Here is a 19,517-nt window from a genome sequence, read left to right as displayed (position 1 = left end):
AACTGTACTCTGGCATTTCAACCTTTTGCCTCGTCACTTGGGTCTGAAGCATTATTTACTCAAACTCCTGCCTTGACCTATAAAAGAAGTATCTCAAACAACCACAGCAGCACTTAGCAAACAGATCTTGTAGTCATCTGCCAATGTGCTCACTGGAAATCCACCCTTCCACCAGTTAGCACTTTTCTTCATCATTTGGAGGAACTATTTCAGTTAATCCACGTCTTGTACTTACCAGCCAAAATTCCTCAAGCTCACCTAATGAGAGTAGCACTCAATTCATTGTTCTGAATTACCCTCTACCTTGACACACCATCATTCAGCAAACTGATAACTACCTTTCAGTAATGTCCACGCCTAGCACTACGGCTTGACAACAGTCCTTCTTGCATTGTTTCAGTTTTATTCTTTAAGTGGATAATATTGTGTTTCTTTTTTTTTCTTCACATTTTTCCAAGAAATCTCAGGTGTAAAGGTATAACGGAAGTACAGACACACAGAAAAGCGGAAGTTAGCTGACGTCATTGTAAAAAGGGTCTATAGGGCAGATTGTCACCAGTCATGGGTGAGGCCTACCCCTATTACATCACAGTAGAGGGAAATCTGAAACTGCTTATTTTCAGACACTGCTTCCGATTTATAGGGATTATTAAAAAAGCATTTTTTTTTTTTTTTAATCATTATAGGCCGGTTGTTTACGCACACTGTGGACACAGCGTTCAATCACCATGTCAAAGCAAATTTTGCACAATAGGGGACCTGTTAAGATATCTTTCACACCAGTGACTCTAGAACAGAAATGCTGTTATTAATGGGTTTGAGTAATTAATAAGTAATGTCATTAGAATAGGGTGGTTTTCTGTTGTGTTTATTGTGAGTGTAGAACAGAAAGAATTGTAGTGATAACATACTGTATGCATGATTAATCATTAAAATATTAAAAGTAAGCCTATTTATACCCTTACATAACAGAAGGAAAACCAGAGTAAAACCACAAACCGAGCCACTATAATTCAGGTTCACTGAAATTCTGTGTTTAAAAGACATTTACATTTCTATGTACTGATTTATGGTGTCTATTCAGACTATCAAAATAGTGTAAAAGGTTTTATGTAATATGTGACCGTGGACAACAAAACAAGTCGTAAGGGTCATTATCTGAAAGCTGAATACACAAGCTTTCCACTGATGTATTGTTGATACAACTATTTGCAAATCTGGAATCTGGAATCTGAGGGTGCAAAAAAAAAAAAAAAAAAAAAAAAGATCATAATACTGAGAAAATCACCTTTAAAGATGTCCAAATGAAGTTCTTAGCAATGCACATTACTAATCAAACATTACGTTTTGATATATTTATTGTATGAAATGTACAACATATCTTCAAGGAACATGATTTTTTATGGAAACAAATAAATTAAATTGACCACAAATGGTGGCAAAGAATATCTATGTACATTATTATGATTTGTGAAAGGATGTACCAGATTCTAACGTCCAGTTTATACATCAGGTTTTCATTGTGGAAACAATTGCTTGCATATTGTTATCATTATTATTATTATTATTATTATTATTATTATTATTACTACTACTTTTATTATTAAAGTTTTAGATATACCCAGGAGTTCTATTTCCACTGTCTAGGTTAGAGGTCGAGAAATAAAAGAATTTAACAAACTGATTTCCATCTTCCATCCAAGCACTGTTCAGCATACACAGTTTTTCAAATCAACAGTAAAGATCTCTTTAGACATAACATAAAGGAACAAAGTACTACAGAAGATACAAGATCTTTAAATGAAAGCAATAATAAACTTGAGAGAGGGCATTGCCAAAATAGCAAATAAATGCAAAAGTACTGTGAGAATTATAGAGAGCAGACAGCTCCTTATGCTTCTGAAATGCAAAATTACTTTGATGTCATACATTGACTGGTCTGTGCGGCACCGCTTCAGATCAAACAAACCTGATATGTATGCATATTTGCATCACTTTGGCTGTTCTCTGTAGATCCAACCTTCTCACATGCCAAGACTGGTCAATTATGTACAATGCCTGCATGTTATTGGTCAAACTACTTTTAGATCATTACCTTCGGCAAGTATGAAAACAGGAAAACAAATCCAAAACCTGGATATTTGAATGGCACATATGGTCACCCTACTTTACACGGTACACAATACACAGGGGAAAAATGGCAAATGACTGGAACAGGAGGAATTGCTGTTTAGCAAGTAAGTTGGGGGAGAAAACTCCAGACTCATCTCTCCAGCAGCTTCAAACTGGCCGGCTTTTGTAACAAAGCGCATGGCGATGGAGCAAATCAGAATAAACACTTACTCAACAGACATAACACAGGTAACACAGGTGATTCTTTCATCTCAACCAGGGGTTCCCCCGGCTAAAGATTTTGACTCTTAACTCTTTAACTCTATAATATTTTGATTTACATTACTATATTTTTTTCTTTCTAAATTAAAATAATACCATCTCCATAATGCCATTGCAAATTCACTCTTTTTACACCCATTTTTTTTTTTTTTTCGGCAAAGGTACTCATCCTCTGACAATCACAAAATAAGAAAGGAGCACATCACAAAGCACAATAAAATAAAGGCCATCTAATCCTCATTCATGGTCAGGTTGGTGACCTCTAAAATTAAACCGGGCTCTGAAGGTCTTGCAAAAGAAAAAGTAAATAAGTGGATCCAAAGAGGCATTTAGTGCTGAGAGTAGGATGGTGAGCTCCTTCAGGATGTAGTACACGTGGACTGCTGTACAATCACGCAGCAGGGGTTTGATGAATATGTATGGCAGTTTCACCAATTGATAGGGAACAAAGCACACACAAAAAATGACCACCAGCACTAGCATGTTATGTGTAGACCTTTTGAATGTTTGGCTTCCGAAACTGACCTGTGAAGAAAACTGAACGTCTCTGAGTTTTTTATGAGTCTTCCAGTATAGCACAATCAGAGATACCAAGACAAAAATGAAGCTCACAAAGGTCAAACAGTGTAAAATTTTGTAGGTCAAACTTAGCTGGGAATTGTGCTGGGATTCACAGGTAAATGCATCAGGAATTTGACCCCAGAAGTTCTGTAGAAAGAGGATCAAGTAGAAGGAAGACACAGCTAACAAGAACACCCATGTTGCTGCAGAAATGTAGCGGGCAGTATGAACCGTCTGCAGAGCATGAACCTCCGTTGGTCGGACAATCTTTAGGTACCTAAAATAAATAAATAACTAAATAAATAAATAAATGCATACAAGCTGTATAATATATACTATGTGTATTACTATAGGGACCGTCCCCCTGAAGTGGCATATAGGTATGAAAGTATTAAAATGAATACTTAAAGGGATAGGTCACATAAAAAGAAATTTTTTGTCATTAATTACTCACCCTCATGCCGTTCCAAACCCATAAGGCCTTCGTTCATCTTCGGAACACAAATTAAGATATTTTTGATGAAATCTGAGAGCTCTCTGACCCTCCACTGACAGCACTGCAAGTGAAATGTTCCCAGACCCAGAAATGTAGTAAGGACATCAGTAAAATAGTCAATGTGACATCAGTGATCCAATCATAATTTCATGAAGCAGCGAGAATACTTTTTGTGTGCAAAGAAAACAAAAATAATGACTTTATTCATCACTATCTGTACCACGACACACGTGTGTGCATTCCTCTGCTTGTAAACAAGGCACAGCGCATGAACAAACATTAGCAGCAACACATGCATGCATCATGGTAGGCCTGCTCAGATGGTGACACGGGGGAGACGAATTGTTGAATAAAGTCATTATTTTTGTTTTCTTTGTCCACAAAACGTATTCTCATAGCTTTGTAAAATTATGGTTGAACCACAAATGTCACAGACTATTTTACTGATGTCCTCATTGTGTTTTTTGGGTCTGGGAATATTCCAGTTGCATTGCTGTCTATGGAGGGTCAGAAAGTTCTTGGATCAAAAATGTCTTAATTTGCGTTCCAAAGATGAATAAAGGTCTTATTAGTAAAGTGTTACCATTTCACCTAAATCCAAACAGTTATGCGTATCTCTTTCCCTGGCAAACAGAATTTTCCGTTATTCATGAGACAACGCTTCCCTTTTAAACACGAAATTTTATGGTTTCCATGTTTTCACTGTTATACACTAAGGGGCGCTATTATGCATCTCCTGAATAAGTCTTGAATATGCCAAGACTAGCGTATAGTTGCATTCCAATTTAAAGCCTGCATCTTTTGGAGGACCTCTCCCTCACGCATCCAGCCCCTGGGCTGGACACAATGGTGCAGATGTGGCCAATGCTTCATCTGTATGCATTTGAATTCAGAAGAGAGTATGCTGGGGCGGAGTCCATCTCCTTCTAGTAGCCCCATTCTGGCTAGCGTGAGATAATTCTCAGACTTTATATCCCTTCTCGACATCTCTCTACTGGAGATTACGATCAAGAGGGACCTTCTCTCTCAGGCAGGGGGCTCCATCTTTCACCCCTGCCTGGAGTTATGGAAGCAGTGGATGTGGCACTGTGTCGAGAGGACACAGCCGTTAACATCCAGTCTCTCAACTGAGGTTGCTGAGACCCTACTCCAATCCAGACCTCCCGCTATTAGGAAACAGTCCGCCACGAAGTGGAGACTTTCACGTCTTGGTGCAGACAGTGACTGCAAAACCCAGTCAACTGCCCAGCTGGTACAGTTCTGGAGTCATACAGGAGCGTTTCTTCGCAGGTTTATCCCACTCCACTCTGAAGGTATACGTGGCAGACTTAGCTGCTTACCACGCCCCTCCGGGTGGTCAATCATTGGGAAGACATCCATGCATTACTCGTTCCCTCTGTGGCACCCGGAGGCTGAGGCCAGTACAGTGCATAAAGGTGCCCCATAGTACTGGAAGCCTTCTGTCCTCCTCCCTTCCAGGAAGCAGGCCAAAAGCATAATGTACGCTTAAAAAGGATTCCAGAGGCGAAGCAGACTATGCGTTTTGGAAGCTGTGGGCATGACCTCTGAGGGGCCACAGCTCTTAACATTCAGTCTCACAAATGAGGTTGCTGAGACCCTAATGAAGCGTAGTGTTAGTTCTAGCAGGTCACGTTAGTCAAGCTGAGTGTCAGCTGATCCACGTCTGCCTATAGGAATACGACGCCAATCATAATTCCCTTCAGTCATTACTCAGCAGCTATCATTTTGTTTGGGAGATAATCAGACAACAAATTCCATCTCTGTAGCATTCAATCATGAATTTTGCCACAGAGTTTCTCGCCAAATACAGTTTGTGAACTTAAATGCGAATTTGCCGTGTTGATTGATATAAGCTGATAGACTTGGAAGTGACCTGAGCAAGCACTGCTTCTCACAAAGATATATCATTGCTGTTTCATCGCTGAAGTTGTGCAAATGTGACTGCATCAACAACACTTTACACGAGATCTGCTTTCCCTGCTGGAAGAAGCAAAATATCAAGAAGGGTTAAAGCATCCACGTAACAACTGGCCATTTTACCCTTTATTCATCTCTGAATGTCCTCACAAGCTAAGCTAAATTTCTTATTCATTCTCATTGCGTAACACTATGTTGGCAAATCAGGCTATCTGGAGTTGTGACATGAGGCTCACAACGTCTCCGTTCTCTCTATCGGGGAATGAGGGTTACCATACGTAACCCTTTGTGTCGAATGTACAATACTAGGCGTCCCTATACAACATGCCACAACTGATGGACTGCGTCACGAGTGAACGGGGGTACAGATATCAACAAGCCAACATGTGGAGTAAATGCACCTCACCACTTTGTGACCTTCCAATGCCCAAGAACTTGACCTGCTCTTGACCTGAAGAAAAATGGCTAAGAATCTTGGAAAGAATGCTGGGACGGTGTTCCTCCTGAGGGAGGGAAGCCACCACAGATATCACATCTTACCCGAAGGGGAAGTAATGTGAAAAACCATGTAAGGACTCACAGAGGAAGTGCTACAAAGGGAAGATTCTGAGGTGAGTTCCACATAAGGAGAGACTACTGAAACTCAGAACCTAGAGAAAGAGCCTGTTTCAGGGGAAATACCACATCTCAAGGGAATATAGGTGGAAAATACACACATGCGGCTGCGTGAGGAGCCACTACATGTGGAGCACCAACCCAAGAGACCATAGATGGAAGTTCCAGAGATCTGGGCGTGGGTGCCAGATTGTGCCCTTCACCTGAGAAATGAGGTTCTTTCTCAGAGGGATGTGCCAGGAAAGAATTGATGATAGGAGTACGAGCTCCAAGAAACAGGTTCTGTTTGGCTGAACAGGGCTACCAGAATAATCTGTTCTGTATTCTGTCCAACATTTGCACAGTGTCTGTGCAATAAGGCTCACTGGGGGATAAGCGTGCTTGCGTAAGCCGTTCAGTCAGCTGTGTGCCAATGCATCTGTACTGAGGGGGGGCCTCGGTCAGGCCGTACCACCACTGTCTGAGGGTGGAGCCTCCACACTCACCTCAGAGCGAACTTGTCGCCCTGAATGTGAGTGGCACACAGAAGCTTGAGTCTGTGCTGGCTCCAGAGCAGGAGATGGCGGGCCAGTTGTGACATGTGAAAGGAGTGTATACCACCTTGGTGGCTGATGTACGCCACAGTCGCTGTGTTGTCTGTGCAGACCAACACATGCTTGAATCACAAAATCACAAAATTTGAGTGAGATTAATTAAAATCCACACATTCGCGACTCTGAGCATCACTTCTGTGTTTTAGCGTTTTGCCTACTGGCACTTTTCGTGCGTACCGGCACTTCTTACATGTTGCCAGTACTCACTGGCACCTCTTTTTTTTTCACTTCAAGCACTAATGATGTGTGTATATATATATGTACCTAGAGAAAGAGTCTGTCTCAGGGGAAATACCACATCTCAAGGGAATATAGGTAGAAAATACACACATGTGGCTGCGTGAGGAGCCACTACATGTGGAGCACCAACCCAATACAAGAGTTCTCATGTGGCAACCTAGCCTGTATTGGGTTCTAATAGCAAGTTCCTTCGCCAAACTTGGCTATGTGAAATGCGCTAGATTGATGGAAGGAGTAGTTCAGGGTTCACCTGGGGAAACTGACTGAACTGAAGAAGCGTAAGTCACCCTAAGGGGGAAATTCTATAGCAAGCTCTACACAATACCAGTCTCCTGAGCCCGGGAGCTTGTGAATAGGAAGATACTGGCTCCATTTGCAAATTGGAGAATCTGATGAATGTGTTAGGTGTAGCCCAACCTGCAGCTCTACAGATGTCTGTTAGAGAGGCCTGTGACTCCCATTGCAGGGTAGACCTCTGGCCTGGTAGACTGACTGAAGGGGCTCAACAGATCTTACTATAGGCCTGAAGGACTACAGACAGATCACAACGGGATGTGGTGCAGCCTGGGAGGGTTCCACCTCTGGGCACCTCTAAGGAATCTGATAACAAATCGTGCTCCCCCACCAATCTGCCTTTCACCACCGATCTGCCTTCCACCAAGTCATGGTAGCTGCCACATGGATCTTGGGTGTAGATGCAGAAGGGTGCCTATCCAGGCCTCCTTGGAGGAGGGATAGCACAGATTCGATGCTGCATCTCCGTGGGTTCTTCTCTTAGGAAGAACACCTGTGCCATTTCCAGGACGTACAGCCGCCTAGTGGAGGGGGCTCTGGCCTGCATAAGGGTGCTAACAACTGCGGGTGGGAAGTTTCTGGAGTCCTCTTGGTCGTGTCCAGAGACCATAGATGGAAGTTCCAGAGATCTGGGCGTGGGTGCCAGATTGTGCCCTTCACCTGAGAAATGAGGTTCTTTCTCAGAGGGATGTGCCAGGAAAGAATTGATGATAGGAGTACGAGCTCCAAGAAACATGTTCTGTTTGGCTGAACAGGGCTACCAGAATAATCTGTTCTGTATTCTGTCCAACATTTGCACAGTGTCTGTGCAATAAGGCTCACTGGGGGATAAGCGTGCTTGCGTAAGCCGTTCAGTCAGCTGTGTGCCAATGCATCTGTACTGAGGGGGGGCCTCGGTCAGGCCGTACCACCACTGTCTGAGGGTGGAGCCTCCACACTCACCTCAGAGCGAACTTGTCGCCCTGAATGTGAGTGGCACACAGAAGCTTGAGTCTGTGCTGGCTCCAGAGCAGGAGATGGCGGGCCAGTTGTGACATGTGAAAGGAGTGTATACCACCTTGGTGGCTGATGTACGCCACAGTCGCTGTGTTGTCTGTGCAGACCAACACATGCTTGAATCACAAAATCACAAAATTTGAGTGAGATTAATTAAAATCCACACATTCGCGACTCTGAGCATCACTTCTGTGTTTTAGCGTTTTGCCTACTGGCACTTTTCGTGCGTACCGGCACTTCTTACATGTTGCCAGTACTCACTGGCACCTCTTTTTTTTTCACTTCAAGCACTAATGATGTGTGTATATATATATGTACCTAGAGAAAGAGTCTGTCTCAGGGGAAATACCACATCTCAAGGGAATATAGGTAGAAAATACACACATGTGGCTGCGTGAGGAGCCACTACATGTGGAGCACCAACCCAATACAAGAGTTCTCATGTGGCAACCTAGCCTGTATTGGGTTCTAATAGCAAGTTCCTTCGCCAAACTTGGCTATGTGAAATGCGCTAGATTGATGGAAGGAGTAGTTCAGGGTTCACCTGGGGAAACTGACTGAACTGAAGAAGCGTAAGTCACCCTAAGGGGGAAATTCTATAGCAAGCTCTACACAATACCAGTCTCCTGAGCCCGGGAGCTTGTGAATAGGAAGATACTGGCTCCATTTGCAAATTGGAGAATCTGATGAATGTGTTAGGTGTAGCCCAACCTGCAGCTCTACAGATGTCTGTTAGAGAGGCCTGTGACTCCCATTGCAGGGTAGACCTCTGGCCTGGTAGACTGACTGAAGGGGCTCAACAGATCTTACTATAGGCCTGAAGGACTACAGACAGATCACAACGGGATGTGGTGCAGCCTGGGAGGGTTCCACCTCTGGGCACCTCTAAGGAATCTGATAACAAATCGTGCTCCCCCACCAATCTGCCTTTCACCACCGATCTGCCTTCCACCAAGTCATGGTAGCTGCCACATGGATCTTGGGTGTAGATGCAGAAGGGTGCCTATCCAGGCCTCCTTGGAGGAGGGATAGCACAGATTCGATGCTGCATCTCCGTGGGTTCTTCTCTTAGGAAGAACACCTGTGCCATTTCCAGGACGTACAGCCGCCTAGTGGAGGGGCTCTGGCCTGCATAAGGGTGCTAACAACTGCGGGTGGGAAGTTTCTGGAGTCCTCTTGGTCGTGTCCAGAGACCATAGATGGAAGTTCCAGAGATCTGGGCGTGGGTGCCAGATTGTGCCCTTCACCTGAGAAATGAGGTTCTTTCTCAGAGGGATGTGCCAGGAAAGAATTGATGATAGGAGTACGAGCTCCAAGAAACATGTTCTGTTTGGCTGAACAGGGCTACCAGAATAATCTGTTCTGTATTCTGTCCAACATTTGCACAGTGTCTGTGCAATAAGGCTCACTGGGGGATAAGCGTGCTTGCGTAAGCCGTTCAGTCAGCTGTGTGCCAATGCATCTGTACTGAGGGGGGGCCTCGGTCAGGCCGTACCACCACTGTCTGAGGGTGGAGCCTCCACACTCACCTCAGAGCGAACTTGTCGCCCTTAATGTGAGTGGCACACAGAAGCTTGAGTCTGTGCTGGCTCCAGAGCAGGAGATGGCGGGCCAGTTGTGACATGTGAAAGGAGTGTATACCACCTTGGTGGCTGATGTACGCCACAGTCGCTGTGTTGTCTGTGCAGACCAACACATGCTTGAATCACAAAATCACAAAATTTGAGTGAGATTAATTAAAATCCACACATTCGCGACTCTGAGCATCACTTCTGTGTTTTAGCGTTTTGCCTACTGGCACTTTTCGTGCGTACCGGCACTTCTTACATGTTGCCAGTACTCACTGGCACCTCTTTTTTTTTCACTTCAAGCACTAATGATGTGTGTATATATATATGTACCTAGAGAAAGAGTCTGTCTCAGGGGAAATACCACATCTCAAGGGAATATAGGTAGAAAATACACACATGTGGCTGCGTGAGGAGCCACTACATGTGGAGCACCAACCCAATACAAGAGTTCTCATGTGGCAACCTAGCCTGTATTGGGTTCTAATAGCAAGTTCCTTCGCCAAACTTGGCTATGTGAAATGCGCTAGATTGATGGAAGGAGTAGTTCAGGGTTCACCTGGGGAAACTTACTGAACTGAAGAAGCGTAAGTCACCCTAAGGGGGAAATTCTATAGCAAGCTCTACACAATACCAGTCTCCTGAGCCCGGGAGCTTGTGAATAGGAAGATACCGGCTGGAAGATACTGGCTCCATTCGCAAATTGGAGAATCTGATGAATGTGTTAGGTGTAGCCCAACCTGCAGCTCTACAGATGTCTGTTAGAGAGGCCTGTGACTCCCATTGCAGGGTAGACCTCTGGCCTGGTAGACTGACTGAAGGGGCTCAACAGATCTTACTATAGGCCTGAAGGACCACACTAATGATGTGTGTGTATATATATATGTTTTAGGTCAGACAGTCAGTGCTTCTATTCTTCTGGAAAACTGCTGCTCTTCAAAGAACAGTCATCAATTAGGTAATTTCATTTGCAAGATAGCACTTTGACTAACTTTATTTTTTTCATATTCTTAATAAAGTTTATTTTAACAAAGTTTAAGAGAAACATTTTCAGATCATCCAACCAATTAGCATCAGATTAAGTCTATACATTGCCACTTTTCTCACCTCCATTACTAGAGAACAGCAGGCCAAATATTCTTATTATTTACCCCTTCCTATGTACATATGTACAGTGACCAGGTGGGGACATCTTTAGTTCACTCAATTTTGTTGTGGCTACGTCGTGGGAATGTTTTGCTGGATGTAGACAGCTTATCATGAATTTTATCATGAATAAATGTTACATAAAGCACATAAAATAGGCCTACAAGAAAACATTTTTATTCATCCCACAGTCTTGTAAGTCCATAAACTGATCATCTTTTTTCTATAATATCTGTATACTATTATTATTATTATTCATAATCATTCTGAATAGTTTGGTAAATAACAGCCTACTGTAAATAGGGTTAGGGTTAGGGTTAACCTAACCTAACCCTCGACATGCCAATAAAGCTTTGATTAATGCTATATGATTTATGATAATTTTTACTGGAAGTGCAGTTTAAAGGTTGAATTTAACATATATATTGGCTAATTAATAGACTATAATTATAAATACTATAATGTTTCATTGGTGAATGAATCATTTGTGTAGTTTCATTTGTAAATTAAAACACAGCACGCTAATTTATCATCACATACCAGTGTAAATACAATCATAAAGTCAAAACTTTATTGGCATAATTGTCAGGCGTATACAGTTTTTGCACTGCTAGCATATTTACTGCAGTACTAGCATAATTATACTGAACAAAAGCGATACACAAATTGAGAGGGGAAATAAGCATATATAACAATACACATTAAAAAATAGCCTTAAAAAGCTAATAATAATATTATTATATTACAGTTTAATAATAATAATAATAATAATATACATTTAATAATATTAACATATAATTAAATAAGAAGACTCAATCAGTTAATGGATTTGCAAGACTGTGGGATTGATAAAAAATGTTTTATCCATCTCTGATAATCCCAGGTTGCTATGATCACACAGGTTTGTTTACATATACGAGTAATCAGTGTTGTTTCCTCAACGCAGGATCTCGAGGCCACAACTTCATATTGCATGGCCACAACATAAGGACGTCATTACCTTGACAAAATAATCTTGTGGTCACCACAAAACTAAGCGAACCGAACATGTCCCCTCCCGGTCCCCGTAAATATGAGAACTCGTGAATTGCTGTACAATTGCTGCCTGTTATCATTACATTTGTATTATCTTGTTATGTTTCATCATTCTAGCTTGTGCTTAAGCAATTAAAACTGCACAATGTATTTAGAAATAATGTGTTTTATTATATTTTATTTTTTCACAGGGTCCTCTGTTCCCAGACCCAACCATTCATCTGAAGGACTGTGAAAATGTGACAGAACCACCAGTGACAGTTTCCACAAAATAAGTAGAAAGGACATGGCAGAGGAAGATAGGGGTATTGATATTTCACTGAACTTAGCCTGCTGTACTCACTGTTTCACACATACATATGGTTGTGGTCAAAAGTTTACATCACATTGCATAATATGCATAATGTTATTAAACAAAATAATAAATTTATTATTATTATTATTATTATTATTATTATTTTAGGGCTTGATTAAAAAGAAAAGGTATAGTGTTTCATGTTTGTTTTGTGATAGTGTTTCATGAGTCCTTTGTTTGTCCTGAGCAGTTCAACTGCCCGCTTTTCTTCAGAAAAATCCTCAAGATCCTGCACATTCTCAGGTGTTCCAGCATCTTTTGCAGATTTGAACCCATTCCAGCAGTGACAGTATGATTTCAGATCCATCTTTTCATACTGAAGACAATTAAGGGACTCATACATAACTAATACAAAAGGTAAACACATTTACTGATGCTCAAAAAAGCAAAACAATGCATTAAGAGATGCTGGAAAACCAAAGAATTTGCGTGACTTGGAGAATTTTTCTGAAGAACAGCAAGCAAAACACTGTAAGCATAAGAATATTGTAGAACCTGCAGCCTAGGGCAATCGCGGGACTCATGAAAAACATAAAAACAACTGTGGTTCATCCAGGTAATCACACAGTATTAAGAATCAATATCAATAAAATACCAAAATGTAGTTTACTGCAGCTCATTATGCATCCAGTGGAGGGTAATGAGGTAGGTCTATATAGCATAAAATTATAAAATCATATTTAGATAGGCTACCCGTGTGTAGGTCTAAATTAACGTTATAGTTTAGATTAAACATAGAAAGCACAAAGTTGTTACATTTTTTTAATAATGCCGGTAAATAAAGACAAATGTTATAATGTACAAACAATAAACACATAGCCTATAGACTATTTTGAACGGTTTTCGGGAACAAACCAAGAATAAAATATATAAGTTACTAAACAAGCCAAAACAAATTACTCTAATTTAAAGCGAAACTGAAAGCAAACGCGTTGTTCTCAGGCAGCCTACCTCTCTCTCAGGGGCTGTTCACATATCGCGTCTTTTGCGCGCTCAAGTTCGTTATTTCAAATGTAGACGCGCGGCAGCCGCGCTCATAACGGAAGCGACGCGCACGCGGTGCGACGCGCTTGGTTTTTTTCAGGCGCGTCCGCGCCGCATCGAGCTGAAAACATTTTCAGAATGCCGCAAGCGCACCGCGGGTCATGTGACAAGATTCAACCAGCTTCATCCTTTCCCGTAATAACATTAAAAGCTTAGCCAAGATAGAGAAACAACTGATCATAGCTGTACATTTTTAAATAAATTTAGTAGCAGAGCTACAGCAAGTGATTTTTAATGCTGGAAATCCCTTTGTCCTTTGACGAAACTGGTTGCTTAGCAACGGCAGACGCCACGGGAGCGCAAGCTACAGAGCGCTTTGGAAAGGAGGAAAAATCGGCGCGCCTAGCGTTTTTAGGCGCGATATGTGAACGGCCCCTCATTCGGCATGAAGCCAATTAAATGTGTCCATATTCGCGATGTATTTGAATGCTAAACTATTATTTATTAGTAAACCAAGCATTGTACTTAATGCGCGTAAAAACATCCTCACATGAGCAAATATGTGTTTGGCCCGACCTCAGGCTGAACGACACGGATTACACTACGCAGTACGAAATATTTGAATTAATCAGTATATGCTGACTGTATGTGTGTGCGTGAGGCGCCGGCGCGATCGAACAGCGGAAACAAACAACAAAAAATACTCAGTCATTTTTGGTCATACAGATCATTCGAAATTGCAGCGTGTTCTGTTTCTGTCATCTCCTTTTTCTTTCCGTGAACTTTCGACGAGCGCCGCCACATTTTCCTTTCGTTTTGTTAATCTGTTAATTAGGCTATTTAAGTTAAATATATTTCGCGTATTCATTCATTTTATATATAGACTATGAATTGATTAAAAAAAACAGATTTTGTTAATTTTAGTTTAACTTATTTTTTGTTGCGTCCACCACATTATTTCTCTTCTCTTCAGCAAAAAGCATACTACTGTAATATTATTACTTTTGTACTGTGGCACTCCCAACACTGATGCTTAGTACAAATGGAGTCAGTCAGTCAGGTAACTTAACTTGTTTGTTGTCGTCTTCTAAATAATGCCGCGAGTGGGGCTTGAGGAAGTGACGCCGCCTGCGTCTGCAGTACGACCTGATGCAGCCCACTTCAGAAATACTGCGAAATAATAATAATAATTATTATTATTACTAATAAACAAAACGACTAAACAAAACGAAATAACGTTATAACATTTCGTTTCGTCTCGTTTTGGTCAACGAAAATGAAGAGACATTTTAGCATAGTTTTTTATTTTGTAAACCACATTTAGTCTCGTTTTTATTCGTCAATAATATTGCATTTTACATTTAATTATATTCATCGTCACCTGATCAGCATTTACGTTGCGTCAATGCTGTTGCCTCCCAGCGTCTGGACAAAAAGCTGTGCTTGAACAGACCACACAACTGACTGCAAACTAACATGTGCGTTCTCCGCCTGTGTGAGTAGATTAAGCTGTCTATTTTAGCAGCTTTTAATAGTATATATTCGTCATTCAAAAGAAAAAAAAATGAAACAAAGATATACGAAATAAACACAGATATATGAAACATAAGCAAAACAGTGTTTGCTTAGCATTTTGAATATAAGTTATATAGTACAATTAGGCAGCAGGTGCAGCGCATAGTCAGCTTTTCATTTTGGAGCCAATCTGATCGAGTTCTTCCAGCAAACAGAGTAAATGAGGTCAACGCTCTACCTGCTCATGTGTTGGCGACACAGTGCTTCAGCAGCGGTGGTCTTCTGGTCGAGTGGGAAAAAGTGCACATTAGGCTGCACTACACCCTTCTGTGCTGCTGCACCAATCTCCCCTGTGCACCTCAGCACCTAAGAGCAGTTTCTAAAAGAGCTTTCACACACCCTTCCACCCGTGCGCTTATAGATGTGGTCGTTACCTGGTGCCAGGTGATGGTCATGATCATTGCCTCACATGTCTGAGCACTAGGCACTCTGAGGCAGCTTTTTGAATGAGACATGCTCTCATTGCGGGTTGCCAAACCTCTTGGGGGAAGATTATCTACGCCCAAGTTTAGGGGCATTCACTTCAGTGAAGGATGCAGATGCCCCTGTCTTGCGAGCAGAAATCGCAACAAAAAAGGACAAGGGTTTTACAATGCTTACTTCATAGTACTCAATAAAGGTGCTGCGTTACACCAGATCTTGGATCTGCACATTTTGAACAGGGCCCTTCCCAGGCTACCATTCAAGATGCTCATGTAGAAGCACATCTTTAAGTATGTTCGTCCCCAAGATTGGTTTGCAGCGATTGACCTGAAGGACACATAATTTCATGTTTCAATCCTTCCGCGCCACATACCATTTCTGCGGTTCGCGTTTGAAGGGCGAGCATATCAGTACAAAGTCCTGCCCTTCGGGCTCTCCCTATCGACCCGTGTCTATACAAAAGTCACAGAGGCAGCCCTTGTTCTCCTCAAAGAGCAGGGCATACTCTCCCCAATGTAGAGGATCTCTTTTCTCAGTATGGACTTGGTCAAACAGACGACACGCCTCACACAGGAACGTGCCCAGTCAGTGTTGAACTGCCTGAATATGTTCAAGAGCAAGAATGCGGTCCCACTGAAACAATTTTAGAGGCTGCTGGGGCATATGGCAGCTGCAGCGGCAGTTTTACTGCTGGGGCTGCTCCATATGAGAGTCCTGCGGAGGGCGTGGCAGCACGGCATTCACCGGGTCAAAGTGACACTGACCTGCCGCCAAACCTTCACCCTGTGGTCAGACCTTATGTTCTTCCGGACAGGAGTACCCCTGGAACAGGTCTCCAGGCATGCTGTGGTACACACAGATGCCTCCACCACTGGCTGGGGAGCCACGTACAACAGGCAGGCAGTGCTAGGGGTTTAGACAGGCCCTCAGCTACACTGCCTTACCTTGAATCATCTCAAAGGCCGCTTATCAAGGCAAGCACGTGCTGGTCCGCTTAGACAGCACCGCGACTGTTTGCATACATCAACCGACAAGGTGGTCTACGCTCCGGTCACATGTCGCAACTCGCCCGCCACCTCCTCCTCTGGAGTCAGAAGCGTCTGAGGTCACTTCGTGCCATTCACATTCCGGGCCTGCAGCCGACAAGCTGTCACAAGCTGCGCTCCCCGGAGAATGAAAACTCCATCCTAAGACTTGTCCAGTTGATCTGGTGACGTTTCAGGGAGGCTCAGGTAGACCTGTTTGACACAGGTCCAGAAATGTCCCACTGCCAGTTGTCCTACTCCCTGACCGAGGGAACATTCGGCACGGATGCACTGGCCGCGGGGCTTGCGCAAGTATGCATTTCGCCCAGTGAGCCTTCTCACACAGACACTGTGCAAGATCAGTGAGGACAAGGAGCAGGTCCTTCTGGTGGCACCCTACTGGCCCACCCGGACCTGGTTCCCGGAACTAATGCTCCTCGTGACAGCCCCTCCCTGGCGGATTCTTCTGAGGAAGGATCTACTGACAGGGGCACACGCGTCCAGACCTCTGGAAACTACATGAACATAGGTTCTAGATGACCTACCCCAAGGAGTGGCAGACACCATCACTTTAGCGAGAGCCCAGTCCATGAGACTACGAGCTCCCTTTTTGCAGCAAGTGTTGGAGCCAAGGCTGTCTCCCTCCAACCTTAAAGTCTATGTGGCTGCTATTGCTGCGTATCACGACCCCATAGAACAGAAGTCGTGGGCAAGCATGACCTGGTCATCAGGTTCCTCGGGGGGGCGAGATGGCTAAATCTGCCCCGGCCCCTCTCTGTACCCTCTTAAGATCTGTCCCTAGTGCTGACAACACTAAGGCAGGCCCCATTTGAGCCTTTGCAGTCAGTCAAGCTGAAGTTTCTTCCAATAAAAACTCTGCTCCTACTTGCACTGGCCTTTATCAAGAGAGTAGGGGACCTGCAAACATTTTCGGTCGACGAATAGCCCCGGCCCGGCTACATGCACAAATTTTCAAATTTTCAAATTTCAAATTTTATTTGTCACATACACAGTCATACACAGTATGATTGAAGTGAAATGCTTATACGACTGCTAATGACCTAACAATCAAAGGAAAAAGTTCTATATACAATAAGAAAAATATAATTACAAATTAGAAACAAAGACTTTAGCTATAAAAAGAGTTTTGAATTACATTACATACAAATACTAAAATAAAATAAAAATAATAAATAATAAATAAAAACAGAAATATAATAAAATATAATAAAAATTGAAATAGAATGCAAAACCAAGTCCAGTTATAAACCAAGTCAAGGTTCCCACTACTCCCTTTAGGGACCAGGTGGTGAGCCTACAAGCACTGCCCCTGGAGGAGGCAGACCCAGCCCTAGCTTTTCTTTGTCCCGTCCGAGCCCTAAGATTGTATGTAGACCGGACACAAAGCTTTAGGACCTCAGACCAGCTATTTGTCTGTTACGGCAGAAGGGAATGCCATCTCCAAGAAGAGAATGGCCCACTGGATAGTGGATGTGCCCTGCCCACTCAGGTTGCGAGCTCACTCAACTAGAAGTGTTGCATCCTTCTGGGTGCTGGCTCATGGCGCCTCGCTGACAGATATCTGTAGAGCTGCAGGCTTGGCAACCCCTAACACGTTCGCTCGATTCTATAGCCTTCGTGTAGAGCTGGTGTCCTCCTTTGCTCAATTGTGTCTCAGGTCGACTTGCTTAAACCGCTCCAGGGTGTCCATACAGTAGACCCTGTCAAGCTCCTCTGTCCCCACGGATAGGGAACGTCTCGGTTGCGTATATAACCCTCGTTCCCTGAAGGAGGGAATGGAGACGTCACGTCCCGTCCCGTCGCCACAGCTGCTGTACCATTGCTGAGCAGCAGGTCTCCGGCTCGGCTCCTCAGTGAAAGCCTGACTATGCGCTGCACCTGCTATCTAATTATACTCGCGCTGCGATCAGCGGCAGTTGGATGCAATAGGACAATAGCGAAAATGGCAGATCCTGGAAATAAATGTTATGCTGTAATAAAATAACACAAGCCTAAAGGGCCTGAGTACCACTGACAAGCATCTAGTCTTATAAAATGTGTGGGTAAGTACTGCCACTGTAGTATAAACAGAGCATGTGCAATTGCAAATCTCAAAAGTAAAAGTAAAAAGTGATTGCACATTCCAAAGCAGTTTCAACGCCCCACATTTTAATAAAGTTTTAATTTTTTTTCAATAGGAACATTACAAAACTGATAAACATTACAAATGATAATGTTTCTAGAAAAGAAAAATGCACAATTTTGTGCTGCTAAGAAATTAATGACAAGCATGAGTTGCATACCTGTTTGCAGCAATAAAGTCCATGAAGAGGATGCTTGCATACATGTTTATGAAGAATGCTGTAGCTCCAAAGCTGCAGTGAATAATGTTCATTATCTCTGAATTATTGGCATAGGCAGCAATGCGCAAAGGTAAACAAAGACAAAGGAAGAAGTCAGCTGCAACCAGATTCTTCATGTAGACTGTTACACTGGAGTGAACGTTCTGATTGGAACAGAAATACACCCGCACCATGATGCAATTCAGCACCAGACTGATGAGAAACAGTAGTGAATATGCAAATATGAAAACCTCATTAGCAGGGAGTTTACAAGGAGCTTGTGTTGTGTTAGTCGTGTTTGGTTTCATCTTGAAAATAGTACAAGTTGTGAAGTTGGTTGCAGGCACTGGAGACGGCATCTATATCAGCAAAAAAATAAAAAAAATAAAAATTTATTTATTTGTTTATTTGAACACTGATTTCACTCACTCTGACTTAAGAATACAAAAAAAGCCCAGAAATATTTGATTATAATTTAATTTTTAACTACATAAATAGTCCAACCAAGACGTTGCGCTGAAGGTCAGACACGCAAGGTATAGACAAGCATTTGCTCACTCGTTTTGTTCTGAGAAGTTGAGAAAGCATCTCAACTCATTCAGTGGCATCAGGGAACGAGGGTTACCACATGTAACTGAGATGTTCCTTTTCAATCACTTCGACATTGTGTCGACGTTACAACACTAGGGGTCCCTATACTAAGAGCCACAACAGTGGCACAGATGCACGTCCAGCGTGTTACAAACAAATGCACCTCTCCTTCTCCTTCTCCATTGGAAGGTTGTGGGCAATATTCCAATGCCCACAACCTTCTTCTCCTTCAACTGGAAGAGTTACCGTAAAATGGCAGAGGTCATCTAACCCAGAAGCCTTTTTTTCTGCTTAGAAATGCTCAACGGCTAGTCAGCCTGGTTGTTGGGAACTGTTTACTTCATCA

General features: G+C 42.7%; 1 protein-coding gene across 1 annotated transcript; it reads right to left on the bottom strand.

The window, feature by feature from the left end:
- Positions 1-1,576: 1,576 nt before the first annotated feature.
- On the bottom strand, positions 1,577-18,939 carry LOC127161191 (P2Y purinoceptor 14-like). Its single transcript, XM_051103825.1, has 2 exons — positions 18,542-18,939; positions 1,577-3,232 (listed from the first exon to the last, which is right to left on the bottom strand). Exons 1-2 carry the CDS (start codon positions 18,937-18,939, stop codon positions 2,632-2,634), a joined length of 999 nt encoding a protein of 332 aa, XP_050959782.1. The 3' UTR covers positions 1,577-2,631.
- Between the last annotated feature and the right edge of the window lie 578 nt (positions 18,940-19,517).

The sequence above is a fragment of the Labeo rohita genome, unplaced genomic scaffold, assembly GCF_022985175.1.
Source record: "Labeo rohita strain BAU-BD-2019 unplaced genomic scaffold, IGBB_LRoh.1.0 scaffold_573, whole genome shotgun sequence".
Lineage (NCBI taxonomy): Eukaryota > Metazoa > Chordata > Actinopteri > Cypriniformes > Cyprinidae > Labeo > Labeo rohita.
This window is presented reverse-complemented; position numbering and strand designations above follow the sequence as displayed.

Bases quoted from the DNA above. Each gene is read 5' to 3' on its own strand.
- LOC127161191 (XM_051103825.1), bottom strand. From the start codon at position 18,939: ATGCCGTCTCCAGTGCCTGCAACCAACTTCACAACTTGTACTATTTTC. The intron at 3,233-18,541 runs GTATGCAACTCA...TATTTATTTTAG, and splicing joins GACTTTATTGCTGCAAACAG to GTACCTAAAGATTGTCCGAC.